The sequence below is a fragment of the Heteronotia binoei genome, chromosome 15, assembly GCF_032191835.1.
Source record: "Heteronotia binoei isolate CCM8104 ecotype False Entrance Well chromosome 15, APGP_CSIRO_Hbin_v1, whole genome shotgun sequence".
NCBI lineage: Eukaryota > Metazoa > Chordata > Lepidosauria > Squamata > Gekkonidae > Heteronotia > Heteronotia binoei.
Genome location: NC_083237.1, coordinates 21,226,953 through 21,242,635, shown reverse-complemented (window position 1 = coordinate 21,242,635; position 15,683 = coordinate 21,226,953). Strand labels below are relative to the sequence as shown.

Sequence of the window (15,683 nt, the reverse complement as noted above, 5' to 3'; positions counted from 1 at the left end):
TCTGATGAAGACTGGAAAGAAACAAGTACTTAATCGATTGGCTTGTCACCACACTACTTTGGGACTTGAATATACATGTTTTGGACACTTGGACTGATTTTTATATACTTCTTAGTAAATTGGTCACTAGCTCGCATTTTTTGTTGTGGCGTCCTTTTACAGTTGGCAGGGTTCAAAAATGCTTGGAGATCCAGGCAGAGAGCCTGCAGAGCGTGGGGCTTGGGGAGAGGCGGGAGCTCTGGCCGCAGAATCCACCTTCCAAAGCAGCCATTTGCTCCAGGGGAACTCATCTCCAGGCCCCACCTACCACTGCCTCTGAGCACACAGGTTACGTTCAGTCATCACGGCCAGCAGAACTTTTGCCCATCAGTGTCTGAAGGCCCCTTATAAAGCCATTTAAAGCTTGTCTCCCTCCCGTATTTTGTGGCTCTGAAGCAGGGAATTATTTGTCGTCTGAAAAAACTGTTCCTCCCCCTCCATCTTGAATTTACTGCCCATTAACTTAATTGTGCCTGCTCTGCCCAAGTTATTTTATTATGTAAGAGGGAGAAGAGCTCTCTGTGCACTTCCCCCGCTTCATAAAACTTCCTCATGTTCCCCTTTAATCCATTTTTTTAAAAGACTAGTTTAGGAAGAGGAAAGGATCATAGGTCTGGCCATTGTAGAAACAGGACAGTTGGATCCATCAAGGCTCCTCTTGCATTCCGAAAACATCAAATCCTCACATTCAGACTCCCACACTGAAGCAGATTACCTAGATTCAGACAAAAGGGAACCCAGACCTACCCTGGGAATGGCGGGGGGGGGGATGCAAAGCTGATGCCTATCAGACAACCTGCAGAAGAGTGCGGGATATGGAATGCTAGTCAGGCTCCCCCTTGTCAGCCATCAGCAGTTTGGTGTAGTGGTTAAGTGCTCTTATCTGGGAGCACCAGGTTTGATTCCCCACTTGATTCTCCACTTGCACCTGCTGGAATGGCCTTGGGTCAGCCATAGCTCTTGCAGAGCTGTCCTTGAAAGGGCAGCTCCTGTGAGAGCTCTCTCAGCTCCACCCACCTCACAGGGTGTCTGTTGTGGAGGGGTGGAAGGTAAAGGAGATTGTAAGCCACTCTGAGAGGGCAGGGTACAAATCCAATATCATAATTTTCTAAGATTAATGTTTTTAGTTTGTGTACTTGGAACTAATTTTTTTTTGGGGGGGGGGGAGTGCTGTCAAGTCATAGCTGACGTCTGGTGACCGTGCAAGGTTTTCAAGGCAAGAGAGGCATTGCCTGCCTCTGTGTAGCAACCCTGGACTTCCTTGGTGGTCTCCCCTCCCGAGTACTAACTCGGGCCGGCCCTGCTCAACTTCTGAGATCTGACACGTTCGAGCTTGCCTAGATTGAAACTAATTCAGCAGACGCAAATGAGCAACAGCCAGCTAGATGCCCCCTCCAAACACACCAAACTTGCTAGCCTTAATAGAAATGGCTACTTTGGACATCTTTAGAAAACAGGAATTCACATTTTTAAAAAAATCAATACAGCATTGCCCAGTAAACAGAGCTGTGCCTTTAAGAATCCTTCCCGGGTCATCTCCAGGGTTACCTTTACTGTGTGCTGCTGTTGTCATGGTGTTGCTAGGGAGGACCTCAGAGAAGCCCAGCTGACATAGCCAAGGCAAATACCTGCCTGAATGGGGAAGTAGATGAGACAGGGAGTAATGAAAGGGGAGGAAGGGGGGGGGGGTCAAAGACAGCTGTTTGCAGAGGGCCAGTTCCTTCCAGAGCTGCCTGCTTCTGCCCCCTGCTCCTCCCACTGGGAGTCTTCCTCCAAGCAGAGACTAGGCAACCATTTGTTGGAAATATTCTAGCTTTGGATTTCCTGCATTGCAGGGAAGGCACCAGAGGGCCCTTTCCAGTGTACAGCTCTGTTGCCTGCATTGGAACCAGTGTTCCCTCTAAGCTGAGTTAGTGTGAGCGAGCTCACAATTTTTTAGCTTCCAGCTCACGGATTTTTGCCTCAGCTCAGGAAAAATGGTCCCAGAGCAAACTAATTCATGCAGTAGCTCCCAACTTTAATGCCAGTAGCTCCCAAAGTAGAATTTTTGCTCACAAGATGCCACAGCTTAGAGGGAACATTGATTGGAACTTTGTGTGTGTCTCGGGGAGGAAGGTATAAGAGAAGGCAAGACCTCCCCCCATGCCACTGCAAAACTTGAAGCTAGAAGGCGGAGCACAATTATACCCTGCTTTTCTGATCACAACATTCCCTCCCCCCAACCTCAGAACCAGGGGTGGAATTCTAGCAGGAGCTCCTTTGCGTATTAGGCCACACACCCCTGATGTAGCCAACAAACACTCCAAGAGCTTACAAGGCTCTTTTTTGTAAGCTCTTGGAGGACTGGTTACATCAGGGGGTGTGGCCTAATATGCAAAGCAGCTCCTGCTAGAATTCCACCCCTACTCAGAACCATCACACCTGCAATGTTCCCTGTAAACTGCAGAGTCTTGTGAGCAAAAATCCTACTTTGTGGCATTAAAGTTGTGAGCTCCTGCATAAATTATTGTGCTCTGGGGCCATCTTTCCTGAGCTAAGACAAAAATGTGTGAGCCGGAGGCTAAAAATCTGTGAGCTAGCTCATGCTAACTAGCTTAGAGGGATCACTGCCTGTGAGAGAGATTGGGCTGAGAGAGAGTGGGGCTGGTCCAAGATCACCCAGCAAGCTTCCCAGGGCAGAGTGGGGATTTGAACCCGGTTCTCCCAGTATCCTAGTCTGACACTCTAGTCCCTGTGCCGTGCAAGCCTGGGATGACCAACTGATAGAAGGAAGTACACCTTCACCCAAAGGGTGATTAACACATGGAATACACTGCCACAGGAGGTGGTGGTGGCTGTGAGCACACCCAGCTTCAAGAGGAGAATGGATAAACATATGGAGCAGGGGTCCAGCAGGGGCTATTAGCCACAAGGTATAGATGGAACTCTCTCTCTGGGGCAGTGATGCTCTGTATTCTTGGTGCTGGGGGTGGGGGGGAGACAGTGGAAGGGCTTCTAGCGTCCTGGTCCCACTGATGGACCTCCTGATGGTACCTGGGGTGTTTTGGCCACTGTGTGACAGTGCTGGACTGAATGGGCCATTGGCCTGATCCAACATAGCTTCTCTTATGTGACACAGAGTGTTGGACTGAATGGGCCATTGGACTGATCCAGCATGGCTTCTTTTATGTTCTTATGTTGGATGGTCGTCCTAGTGGGGCTACTGATGTGCTTCTCGGGACACAGCTTGAAAGTCATTGCATTGTCCTCCCCTGCCCAAAATGCTGATATGAAGGGAAGAGAAGTCCACCAAGCAGGGTCTGGGGCACAGGGGGCTGCCAGAAGGGCGCCTGTCTCAGTCTCCTAGGTGGTGGGATAAAAATGCAAGAGGCAGAACAGTGGGCAGAGTTTGCTCTGTGGCCTAGTTTGAGCCCATACCTGTAGAAGGGGTCTCCTTTGGCATTAGGGCCCACCACCTCCATGGTGCTGGTGTAAACCAGGTACTGGGTGCCTTGGGTCACACATGCTTCGATTACATTCTGGGTTCCTGTGTCGAAACAGCAGGGAAGGTGGGTCGAGAAACACAAAAGACACGTAAGTCACACACCCACACACTAGTCATTACACAATCCCGTGCTGGGATAAAAATGAAGCTCAACGTCTCCGCCAAGCTGAAGACGATGTGCTCTCTGCTGTTTACAGGTGCCCCGAGGCAGAGAAGTTGTTTCTGTGGGCCAAGGAATCTGGGGCAATTTTAGCCCACTCGAAATACCCTTGGCAAACAAAGCAATTCCTATGTCTGTTTCTGTTTAGCCAGGTATTCTGCTTCAGTTAGTCACAAAGTGGGCAGAGAAGCTGTTATGCCAGGCACAAAATTCATCTCTCATTCCATCCTGCCCAGGCTGAATGGAAAACTAGCATCTTCAAGAATTTCATCAAGGACTGCTCACGTTTTCCAGTACTAAACTTTTTAAAAAGAAAGCCACGGTTTCCAGCACGTGGGCCTGCACACTGTGACTGCAGACACAAGGAATGCATTTCCCCTGGCGATGACTGCAGACGGTTGGGATGGGATGGGGAGGGAGGGAGGATTCTGGGTTCCAGTCGCCAGTGCTGGGAGGGGACTAAATTCCCCACAGGGAAGAAGATGGAGGGAAATTGCTACACAGAGAGAGATTTTGTTGTGTTCCAGTTTGTAACTTTCACAACCGTTTTTGAAGTTGAGACCAATCATGTGAGATGACCTGTTGATGAGATAAATCAAGGGTGGCCAAACTGTGGCTCAGGAGCCACATGTGGCCCTTTCACACATAGCGTGTGGCTCTCAAAAACCCCACCGCCCCACTGGCTATCTTGGAGAAGGCATTTCTCTCACTAAATCACTTCGCCAAGCCAAACCAGCTGGTGGCTTGGAAAATGCATTTAAAGTTAATGTTGCTTTCTTCCCACCTTATCTTCCTTCCTTTCTGTTCTCAAAACATCAGATGTTCATGTCTTGTGGCTCTAAAACATCTGACGTTTGTTTATTCTATGCAGCTCTTACATTAAGCAAGCTTGGCCATCCCTGCCTTAGAACAACTTCCAACACCTGGCTGCTATTTTGACTTCAAGACTTGTAACAGAGAGCCAGCAATGACATTGGCTTTGTGGCCAGTCTCCTTTTCAAGAGGAAAGGCAATCGTTTCTCCTTGGGGAACAATCCCAAAAGATCATGGCATAAGCAGCCAGTCACCCTTAGCTTCAGGCATTCCCAGTGGCCATTCAGAAGTTCAACACTCAGCTGTCCAGACAGAAGCAGCACATTCCTTGGGCACTGCTGGGCATCACTCTTTTTAGTCAGTCACTGGATTGGGAGGGCAGGTCATTAGAGGTGCATAAGCGGTTTTCCTAAAATCTCATCTGCCATTACAAACCTGCTTATGGAGGGACCCTTGATAAACTTCCAAAGAAGCTGAGCAGATCCTAGAAGACAGCTCAGAAAATAATGACTCCAAATGCAGGATTCAGGGGGTGGCTCTGGACTCCTGGGTTGATTCAGAGAAGGCCAATTTCATCCTTGCAAAAGACAGCTTGGGTCCAGGATTCCCCCCTCTCCTGCGTAGCAGATACATATGAGTTCCTTAATCCCTGCATGATACCCAGTTTGGATCTGGTGATGCCACAGTCATAATCTGAATCAGGCACCTTGCACACAGGAATTGAGAACTTGCATGCTACTGTTATAAATGACAGGCCCCCAGAGGAGCAAGCTTGGGGAAGCTTGGACGCTATTTAAAACTATAATCCTAGAAGCTCAGATAAAATACATACCACAAGTTAGGAAAGGCACAAACAGGCATAAGAAAAGGCCTGCATGGTTAACAAACAAAGTAATGGAAGCTGTAAAAGGTAAGAAGGACTCCTTTAAGCGGTGGAAAACCAGTCCAAGTGAGATTAGTAAAAGGGAACACAGGCTGTGGCAAATCAAATGCAAGACTGTGATCAGGCAGGAAAAAGGGACTATGAGGAGCATATTGCAAAAAACGTAAAGACCAACAATAAAACTTTCTTCAAATATATTAGAAGTAGGAAACCAGCCAGGGAGGCAGTGGGGCCCTTGGATGACCATGGGGTAAAAGGATTACTGAAGGAGGATAGGGAAATGGCTGAGAAGCTAAATGAATTTTTTGCCTCCGTCTTCACTGTGGAAGATGAGAACTTTTTGCCCGCCCCAGAACCACTAATTTTGGAAGGGGTGTTGAAAGACCTGAGTCAGATTGAGGTGACAAAAGAGGAGGTCCTACAACTGATAGACAAATTAAAAACTAATAAGTCACCGGGTCCGGATGGCATACATCCGAGAGTTCTGAAAGAACTCAAAGTTGAACTTGTGGATCTTCTAACAAAAATCTGTAATCTTTCATTGAAATCTGCCTCCGTTCCTGAGGACTGGAAGGTAGCAAATGTCACCCCCATCGTTAAAAAGGGTTCCAGAGGAGATCCGGGAAATTACAGGCCAGTCAGTCTGACTTCAATACCGGGAAAGTTGGTAGAAACCATTATCAAGGACAGAATGAGTAGGCACACTGATGAACACGGGTTATTGAGGAAGACTCAGCATGGGTTCTGCAAGGGAAGATCTTGCCTCACTAACCTGTTACATTTCTTTGAGGGGGTGAACAAACATGTGGACAAAGGCGACCCGATAGATGTTGTTTACCTTGACTTCCAGAAAGCTTTTGATAAAGTTCCTCATCAAAGGCTCCTTAGAAAACTTGAGAGTCATGGAGTAAAAGGACAGGTCCTCTTGTGGATCAAAAACTGGCTTAGTAATAGGAAGCAGAGAGTCAGTATAAATGGGCAGTCTTCGCAGTGGAGGACGGTAAGCAGTGGGGTGCCGCAGGGCTCGGTACTGGGTCCTATGCTCTTTAACTTGTTCATAAATGATTTAGAGTTGGGAGTGAGCAGTGAAGTGGCCAAGTTTGCGGATGACACTAAATTGTTCAGGGTGGCAAGAACCAGAGAGGATTGTGAGGAACTCCAAAGGGATTTGTTGAGGCTGGGTGAGTGGGCGTCAACGTGGCAGATGCGGTTCAATGTGGCCAAGTGCAAAGTAATGCACATTGGGGCCAAGAATCCCAGCTACAAATACAAGTTGATGGGGTGTGAACTGGCAGAGACTGACCAAGAGAGAGATCTTGGGGTCGTGGTAGATAACTCACTGAAAATGTCAAGACAGTGTGCGTCTGCAATAAAAAAGGCCAACGCCATGCTGGGAATTATTAGGAAGGGAATTGAAAACAAATTAGCCAGTATCATAATGCCCCTGTATAAATCGATGGTGCGGTCTCATTTGGAGTACTGTGTGCAGTTCTGGTCGCCGCACCTCAAAAAGGATATTATAGCATTGGAGAAAGTCCAGAGAAGGGCAACTAGAATGATTAAAGGGCTGGAGCACTTTCCCTATGAAGAAAGGTTGAAACGCTTGGGACTCTTTAGCTTGGAGAAACGTCGACTGTGAGGTGACATGATAGAGGTTTACAAGATAATGCATGGGATGGAGAAAGTAGAGAAAGAAGTACTTTTCTCCCTTTCTCACAATACAAGAACTCATGGGCATTCGATGAAATTGCTGAGCAGAAAGGTTAAAACGGATAAAAGGAAGTACTTCTTCACCCAAAGGGTGATTAACATGTGGAATTCACTGCCACAGGAGGTGGTGGCGGCCACAAGTATAGCCACCTTCAAGAGGGGTTTAGATAAAAATATGGAGCACAGGTCCATCAGTGGCTATTAGCCACAGTGTATGTGTGTATATAAAATTTTTTGCCACTGTGTGACACAGAGTGTTGTACTTGATGGGCCGTTGGCCTGATCCAACATGGCTTCTCTTATGTTCTTATGTGACTCAGAGTGTTGTACTTGATGGGCCGTTGGCCTGATCCAATATGGCTTCTCTTATGTTCTTATGTTCTAGAACCCAACCTTTGTAATGTCCTCTGTAATGTGGGAATTGGCCCTTTAGGGAACAGAGGACAAGCAGAGGAGGCAAAGATGCCGAGATTCTGCACCTGTTGCAGGCTGCTCCTCTTCCAAAGAGGCCAGGAGTTGTATAATAATAATATAATAATAATAATAATAATAATTTTTTATTTCTATCCCGCCCTCCCCGCCGGGGCAGGCTCAGGGCGGCTCACAACATAAAACACACATTACATCAGTTATACTTATAAAATAGTTAAAACAATTACAGAATATTAAAATTAACATAACAGTATGGCGTTAAAACAGGTTTCAATAAATTTCAGAAGTAAAAACATTTCAGGAATAAAAGCATTTCTAGCAGCATATCTAGATTTGTCACAGTTTTTCGCTAGTTGAAGGCCATCTTGAAAAGGTGGGTCTTACAGGCCCTACGGAATCCCTCTAAACATCGTAGGGCCCTCACCTCCTCAGGGAGTTGGTTCCACAGTAATGGAGCAGTAATAGAGAAGGCCCGGTCCCGGGTGGCTTTCAGTCTGGCCTCCCTTGGCCCAGGGATATTCAACTGGTTTTTCCCAGATGACCTCAGTGCCCTCTGGGGCTCATATGGGGAGAGACGGTCCCTTAGGTAGGTAGGTCCTCGGCCATAATGGGAATCATCCCACAATAAACAACAAAAACCAGCGTTATCTCGAAGGAGAATGCAAATGAACTCAGGGCTGGCTCTTTTCAGATATGTTGTTGCAGATGTTTCTGACTCATCAAATGCCTGACAGCTGCTTTGCTCCTCCCAGGACACACCTGGCGTTGGTAAACATAAAGAATACCCCCCAGCATGGAAAGTATTGCGCAAATTCCCAGTTGGCTTTTGCCTGAAGCCACCTCCCATTGTAACAGGCAAGAGGGGCTTTCCTCCTGGCTTATTAAATCCTGCCAGAGGGAGCTCAGATATCCTGTGCAGGATATCATAAATAGATCCCTGACGGAAGGGCATTTTCCAACATCGCTTAAAGAGGCGGTGGTCCGTCCCCTCTTGAAAAAAACAACGTTAGACCCGGCCCAATTGGCACACTACCGGCCGGTCTTGAACTTGCCCTTTTTGGGCAAACTCATCGAGAGGGCAGTGGCGATGCAGCTACAGAGCTTCCTGGAGGATGCTTCCATCCTTGATCCCCTTCAGTCTGGCTTTTGCCCAGGCCACGGGACGGAGACGGTGTTGGTTGCCCTGGTAGATGACCTTCAACAGCATCTGGATCGGGGTGGCTCAGCGGTGCTGATGTTGTTGGACCTATCGGCAGCGTTTGATATGGTTGACCATCGGTTACTGACCTGCCGCCTCGCCAACGTGGGGATTCAGGGGTTGGCCTTATAATGGCTTTCCTCTTTCCTTGAGGGTCGGGGACAAAGGGTTGCGATTGGGGGTGAACTGTCCCGGAGACACACGCTTGATTGCGGAGTGCCTCAAGAGGCGGTCCTCTCCCTGATGTTATTTAACATCTATATGCGCTCCCTTGCCCAGATTGCCTGAAGGTATGGGCTGTCACCAGTATGCTGATGACACCCAACTCTATCTGCTTATGGATGGCCGGCCTGCGCCCCAGAAAATTTGGACCGGGCGTTACAGGCCATGGCTGGGTGGCTCAGGCTGAGCGGGCTGAGGCTAAATCTGGCGAAGACAGAGGTCCTTTGCTTGGGTCATTGGGGTCCGGGAGGGGAAATCCCCCCTGCCAGTTTTTGACGGTGCGCCGTTGACAGTGACGCACAAGGTCAAGAGCCTGGGGGTACTATTGGAGCCTTCCTTAACGATGGAGGCTCAGGTAGCAGCCACTGCTAAGTCCGCATTCTTTCATCTTAGGCGGGCGAGGCAGTTGGCTCCTTTCCTGGAGCGTGACGATCTAGCAACGGTGATCCATGCAATGGTCACCTTGAAGTTGGACTACTGCAATGCCCTCTACATGGGGCTGCCATTGTGCCGAACCCGGAAGTTGCAGTTAGTGCAGAATGCCGCTGCCCGGTTGTTATTGGGGCTCCCAAGATGGGAGCACATTCAGCCGGGGCTTCGGATTCTGCACTGCCTGCCAATAATATACCAAGTTCGGTACAAGGTGCTGGTTATTACCTTTAAAGCCCTATATGGCCTAGGACCTGCCTACCTTAGGGACCGTCTCTCCCCACATGTTCCCCAGAGAGTACTGAGATCGGGATCTCAAAATCTGCTCGTTATCCCCGGGCCAAAGGAAGCCCGCCTGAAATCTACCAAGGACAGGGCTTTCTCTGTAACGGCCCCTTTCTGGTGGAACCAGCTGCCGGAAGAGGTGAGGGCCCTGCGGGATCCGCAGGGCCTGTAAGACAGCCCTCTTCCGGCTGGCTTATAATTAACTGGCATTGGAAACTGAGTGTAGTTTTAATAGACCGCTGTTATATGTTTTTTACTGTTTTAACTGTGTAAAATGTTTTAAATTCAATAATTTTATGTTAGATTTTATGTGCTGTGAGCCGCCCTGAGCCACTTCAGCGGGAAGGGCGCGATATAAATTGAAATAAACTTAAACTCCTCGGTTGTTTTCTAGCAACCCAAGAGTTTCATCTTTGAGCAGGTGGCTACGTTTAATAGCAAGGAGGGGCACATTAGTGTTAAGGTAAAACAGCAAAAACCTAAACAGAAAACAAGAGGTGTTTAAAAATTACTTAGCTGTAAGCTTTGAACACAGCCAGCTTTAGGAGCACACAATAGAGACCATGATGGTAAGACTAAACAAGAAACAAAAAACAATACTAAACCATGCAAAATATGCTTTATATAATAAATATTACAGAAATTAATGTAGAAAATTCATCATAATATACAACCATGAAAAATAACTCTTCTATACCGCCATATATTATACATATTTGTTCTAAGCCACAAGCTTTTTCTCAACTTGAAGTTTAACAAGTCTATATTCGTAATGTTTCCAATTTGTTCTTAAAAGGAACTCCCAGCTGGATCACATAATCGCAACCGGGAGTTCCCGTTAAGAACAAATTGGAAGCACTACATAATATAGACTTGTTAATTTCGAGCCGAGAAAAAGCTTGTTGCTTGGAACAGATATTTATTATACATGGCAGTATAGAACAGGTATTTTTCATGGTTGTATATTATGATGAACTTCCTGTATTAATTTCTGTTTCTGGTTTGCATAGCACAGTGTACGTTCATGATCATTATATTCTACATTATGTAGAGCATATTTTACACATGTGGTTTTGTTTTCTGCTTAGCTTTAGGAGCACTGCAGAAAACCATAAGAGGTGCCCTGCCAGCTCAGGCCAGCGGCCCATCTAATCTTGCATCCGGTTTCACACACAATAGCCAGACACTTGCCCTTCAGGGCCAACCAACAGAGTGGAGGGGCCAAGGTCTCCCCTTCTGCTGCTGCCTCCCAGCACTTATATTCAGAGGTTTGCTGCCTCTGGATATGACGTTACCATACCACTGATGGACTTCTCCATACCTCTAATCTCTTTTTAAAGCCACCCAATGCTTGTGGCCATCGCAACATCCCCCAACTTCGTCACTCCTTGAGTATTTCTTCTTCAACGTTCTGAAGCTATTCCTCCATCAGCTTCATTAGGTGCCCCTGAATTCCACCATTGCTGGAGAGGGACTCAAAGGCATGGCAAAGAAATTTTGGGAGGGACTCAGGGACGTTATGACCTAGTGACATAGGACAGGAGGCTTTTCCATATTCTCCTTTTTGGGACGGGGTGAAGGAAAGAGGATCTGTGAGAAGAACAGACAAGAGTGTGCTGTAGGGCTGCCAGCTCTGTGTTGGAAAATACCTGAAGACTTTCAGTGGTGGATCTGGGAAAGGGTGGGGTTTGGGGAGGGGCCACAGCGTGGTGCAATGCCATACAGCCCACCCTTCCAAGCAGCCATTTTCTCCAGGGGAGCTGATCTCTGCCAGTTGGAGATCAGTTGTAAAAGCAGGAGATCTCCAGGCCCCACCTGCAGGCTGGCAACCCTAGCTGTGCTGCTGCCCAACTGTAGAGTATAATCATCTTGAAAAGAAAAGCATGTGTAGATCCCCCTGCCCCAAGCTCTAACTGAAAGTACCAGTTCAGAGGGGAAAGTCTGGCCCGCAGAACATCTATTAAGAGAGATCTATATCTGGGGTGGCCAACAGTAGCTCTCCAGATGTTTTTTGCCTACAACTCCCATCAGCCCCAGCCATTGGCCATGCTGGCTGGGGCTGATGGGAGTTGTAGGCAAAAAACATCTGGAGAGCTACCGTTGGCCACCCCTGAATATGTATACCTCCCTCCTAATCAACGGTAATAAGGAGAGAACATCTAGAACTTATCCTAGAGCTGTAAAGAGGGTCTGAGCATTAGAAAGGCCCACTTTTCACACATTTTTAAAATAAAAACATTGGGACTAGTGTTAAACTGTGTTTTAACTCTGCAAAGCCAAATTATTCAAGAAGGATTTTCTAAACAGGTAATAGGCCTGTAGTGAAACAAAATGGTACAGGAAGTAACCTGGGTCAAGGGTTAGAGCTTGTGGTCTGTACTCCTGTGTATCTTTTGTACTTCCTATTGCTGTAAGTTGGATCTGACTATGTGAATTTTGCCTTGTTTAACATGCCATGTTAACACTTATGCTTCACTTCAGTTCTGTTTTCAAATCTTTGGCTGGTTCCACATTTTTACAATCTAAAACCCATTTCATTGTTTTATTAGATATTTGACTGTATCAGCTTGCTCTGTGTAATCCGCCTTTAGTTCCAGTGAGAAAGGCAGACTATAAATAGCACAGCAAATAGGTAACAACAATAGGTTGTGGAGACAGAAAGGTGAGGTTCCACCTCCCCCTAAGAGCAGTCAATGAGAACTGATGGAATGCTGGCGAGTGGACTGACCATTGGAAAACAGCAATTGGGAATTGGCAGCCAAGGGAGGTTGAGAGAGAAAACAGTATGACTGAGTGAAGCTGAGGGGAAGAGCAGCTGAAAGTTAAATGGAAAGAAAAGTCAATTTGTAAAGAAGTTCCAAAATGCTGGAGTAGGGAAAGTTCAAAACTTCAAGGGAAAGAAACATTGTATCTTCTACCAAAAATATTTTCTTCAGTGTTATATTCAATCCACAAATGAAAGTTAACTGCTTGTTTGTTTAACCCTGTGGCTGTGTGTCTCAGGGAAAAAAACACACCCCAGTGAAGATCTTGGTCTTACTTCTGGATATGAATAAATGGTGGCAGTGTGTGAATGGAACAGTGTACAAACCCCCCAACCCCAAAAAGGAAGTGTTGAGGGCTTTTTATTAAAGAGGGCTGGGCTACCTTCTCTGCTGATGTCTCTGCTACGTAGAGAGAGGACCTGAGTTGTGACACAGTCATGGCTCTTGAGAGGAAAGGGTAGCGAAGTGGGATGGCCTGACCTACATATAACCCTGAACCAGAGAGATATATAGAGGTTGTGAGTGGAAAGGGGTGTCACAGTTGTAACCAAACAGCTACAGAAAACAGAGGTCCAACTTTGACCATCCAGAAAAGCTGTGCTGGGGTTTGGGAGGACATGCATGAGCAAAAACTACACAGGATAGGGACTTTTGTGAGAAGAAGTGGGTAAGACTGCATGAAAAAGCAGGCTGGATGTAACCCTAGAAGTTGAAAGGGAGGACTGTCTCCTCCCTTCCTCTTCAAAGAAGTGGTTTTGAGTCTGAATTGAAATACCGAGTAAGGGACAACAGCCGCTCTGTGGCTAGGCAGCTGGAAGGGAGTGGGGGGGATGGCAAAGGGCTGCTGAGTTTAGGCCTTTAAACTGCAATGGGTTATAAATGCCAAGTGGCCGAGTGCTTGTCTGAGCCTTCAGTTCCTGGGTGGCCACAGATAGATACTTAAGGGCAGCTTTTGTGCTGTTGGGACAAACAAGCAAATCATTGCCACATTCTGCAGCCATAAAAGCTGCCCCTTCTTAGGAAGCACGTGATTTCCATTCAGCTCTGTGGTAGGTAACCAGAAAAGCCTCCAGCCTAAATAGTCAAAGGGATGCTAATAAGGGAAGTTGGTCATCCTGAAACCCTTCCTAGAAAGTAGCATTTATTAAAAAACTGTGGGGAGGAGGGTGGGTGACAGGACAGAAGTGGCGGTTCTAGAACTTAAGCAGTCACCTCTGCCTTATTTCAGTCCAGTCCTAAGAAAGATTATCACAAAGGTTACTATCAGTTTCTTCATTTTTAAATCATACAAATACGTTAGTAATGACCCAGGGATGCAGGGCAATGAGGTGGCAAAAGGTTCAAACTGGAGATGTTCAAAATGTATTTCGTGGCTCCTGATGCAGGGTTGCCAACCTTCAGGTGGGGCCTGGAGATCTCTCACTATTACAGTTGATTGCCGCACTATGGACATGAGTTCCCCAGGACAATATGGCTGCTTTGGAGGGTAGACTCTGTGTCCCTCCCCAGGCTCTAGCCCCCAAATTTGCCAACTCAAACCAGGCAATCTTATAGTTTGAGCCTCACATAATATGCTTAAAACCTGATTTAAGTACCTCTAATCTGCATGCAGTTGCATTTATTTCCCACTCTTCTCCCAAACAGGGACCCACAGTGTCTCAGAGCATCGCTTTCCATTCTGCTGATTTATCCTCACAGCAGCCACCTGGTGAGGTAGGTCAGGTTGAGAGCGTGTGGCTGGCCCAAGGTAACTCAGCAAGTTTCCATAGCAAACTGGAGATTCGAACCCGGCTCTCTTAAGATCCTAGTCCGACACTCTATCCACTACACCACCCTGCTTTTGTCTGCTCTCGTGAGATGTGAGGGAGCATCACCTTGAGGTGATACACAGCTTCACGTACAAAATTCAGTTGGGAAAGATGGCCCTAACCACACTGTAAGATGGCTATTTACTGTGGCTTTATTAAGATGAGATGTACCTGGGCTCCACCTACCTTAAAGACACTCAAAGTCACCCCTTCCCTTAACACCAGACAGGTCACAGCATAGTAAGCAAGGGCACTCCGAGTATGGTCAAAATTCAAGTCCAGGAACACCTTAAAGACTTCCAAGGTATAAGCCTGGGGTGGCTCTCTGACACATACTGTATGGCTCTCGAAGCCCCCACCCTACCTCATCCCATTGGCTGACTTGGAGAAGGTATTTGTCTCTTTAAATCACTTCTCCAAGTCAAGCTAGCCTGCAGCTCAGATAATGCATTTAAAGTTGCTTTCTTTCAACTCCCTTCCTTCCTTCCTTCCTTCCTTTTTCTTTCTTTCTTTCTTTCCATCCTTCCTTCCTTCCCTCCCTCCTCTCCCTGTTTTGCAGCTCTCAAACATCTGATGTTTATTCGTTAAGCATGTTTGGCCACCCATGATATAAGCTTTCAAAACAGTCAAAGCTCTCTTCATCAATTTGTATGTTTCTCACAAAGGGAGCTAAAACTCTTGAAACCTTATACCTTTGTTGGTCTCTAAGGTGCTCCTGAATTCAAATCTTGATTCTTCTACTGCGGACGAACATGGCTACCCACTGGAAACTATCTGCTTATGGTCAGTGATCCACCTCTTTGCAATCCTGGCTCTGAAAGAAAGGTTGGAGAAGTGGTGGAGTTTTAAAACCTGCCCATATACCCCAGGCCCTCTTCAGTGCTAGGTCCAGATGCTGGGGTGGGGGGGAGGCAGGGGAAAACAGAGGCCTTGGGTGTGGATCTTCACAGGCAAGAGAACAGCATTCTGTGCAGGCACAGAGAGGAGAGGAGGCCAGACGTTGCTCAGATTTCTTGCCCGAGGTTCTCATTTGTCACAACTGACATGGGGGGGAGGGCAGGGCAGAAGGGAAGCGGTGGAAAGGACAGGACATGAGAGAGAAGACTGTGGACAAGGGTCTGAAGAATGAGCCTAGTTAACTGAAAATGGGAGTTGGATCTCAAATCGTCTTTCAGCTTTGGAGGCAGTCCTTGAAGTTTTTTCCTGTTTATTTTCCAGGGGGAAAAGCTAGAGACTGCATTCTGTTAAAAAGGGATTTTGTTTTTGTAGAACCCTGAATTTCAGAGAATGGGGTGGGGTGGGCTGGCTGAGGTTTTCCCAAAGAGCTCTGAGTGGCTATTTGGCTGTTTTTTTAGCTCAGGCAGCCTAAATTGGCTTCCTCTTTCTTGCCCTTTTCCAAGCTCCGGTTTCCCAACTGTCAGATCTTTAAAATCAGGGAATAAGCTACTGGAATGA

The 15,683-nt window shown here is 47.0% G+C and overlaps 1 protein-coding gene across 1 annotated transcript in view; it reads right to left on the bottom strand.

Annotated features, from left to right (window-relative positions):
• Positions 1 to 15,683, bottom strand: part of HSD3B7 (hydroxy-delta-5-steroid dehydrogenase, 3 beta- and steroid delta-isomerase 7) — a 42,280-nt gene that overhangs the window by 9,744 nt on the left and 16,853 nt on the right. Inside the window, exon 3 of the mRNA XM_060255524.1 lies at positions 3,457 to 3,565. Coding sequence (XP_060111507.1) covers positions 3,457 to 3,565 — 109 coding nt within the window. The remainder of the gene's footprint in view (positions 1 to 3,456; positions 3,566 to 15,683) is intronic.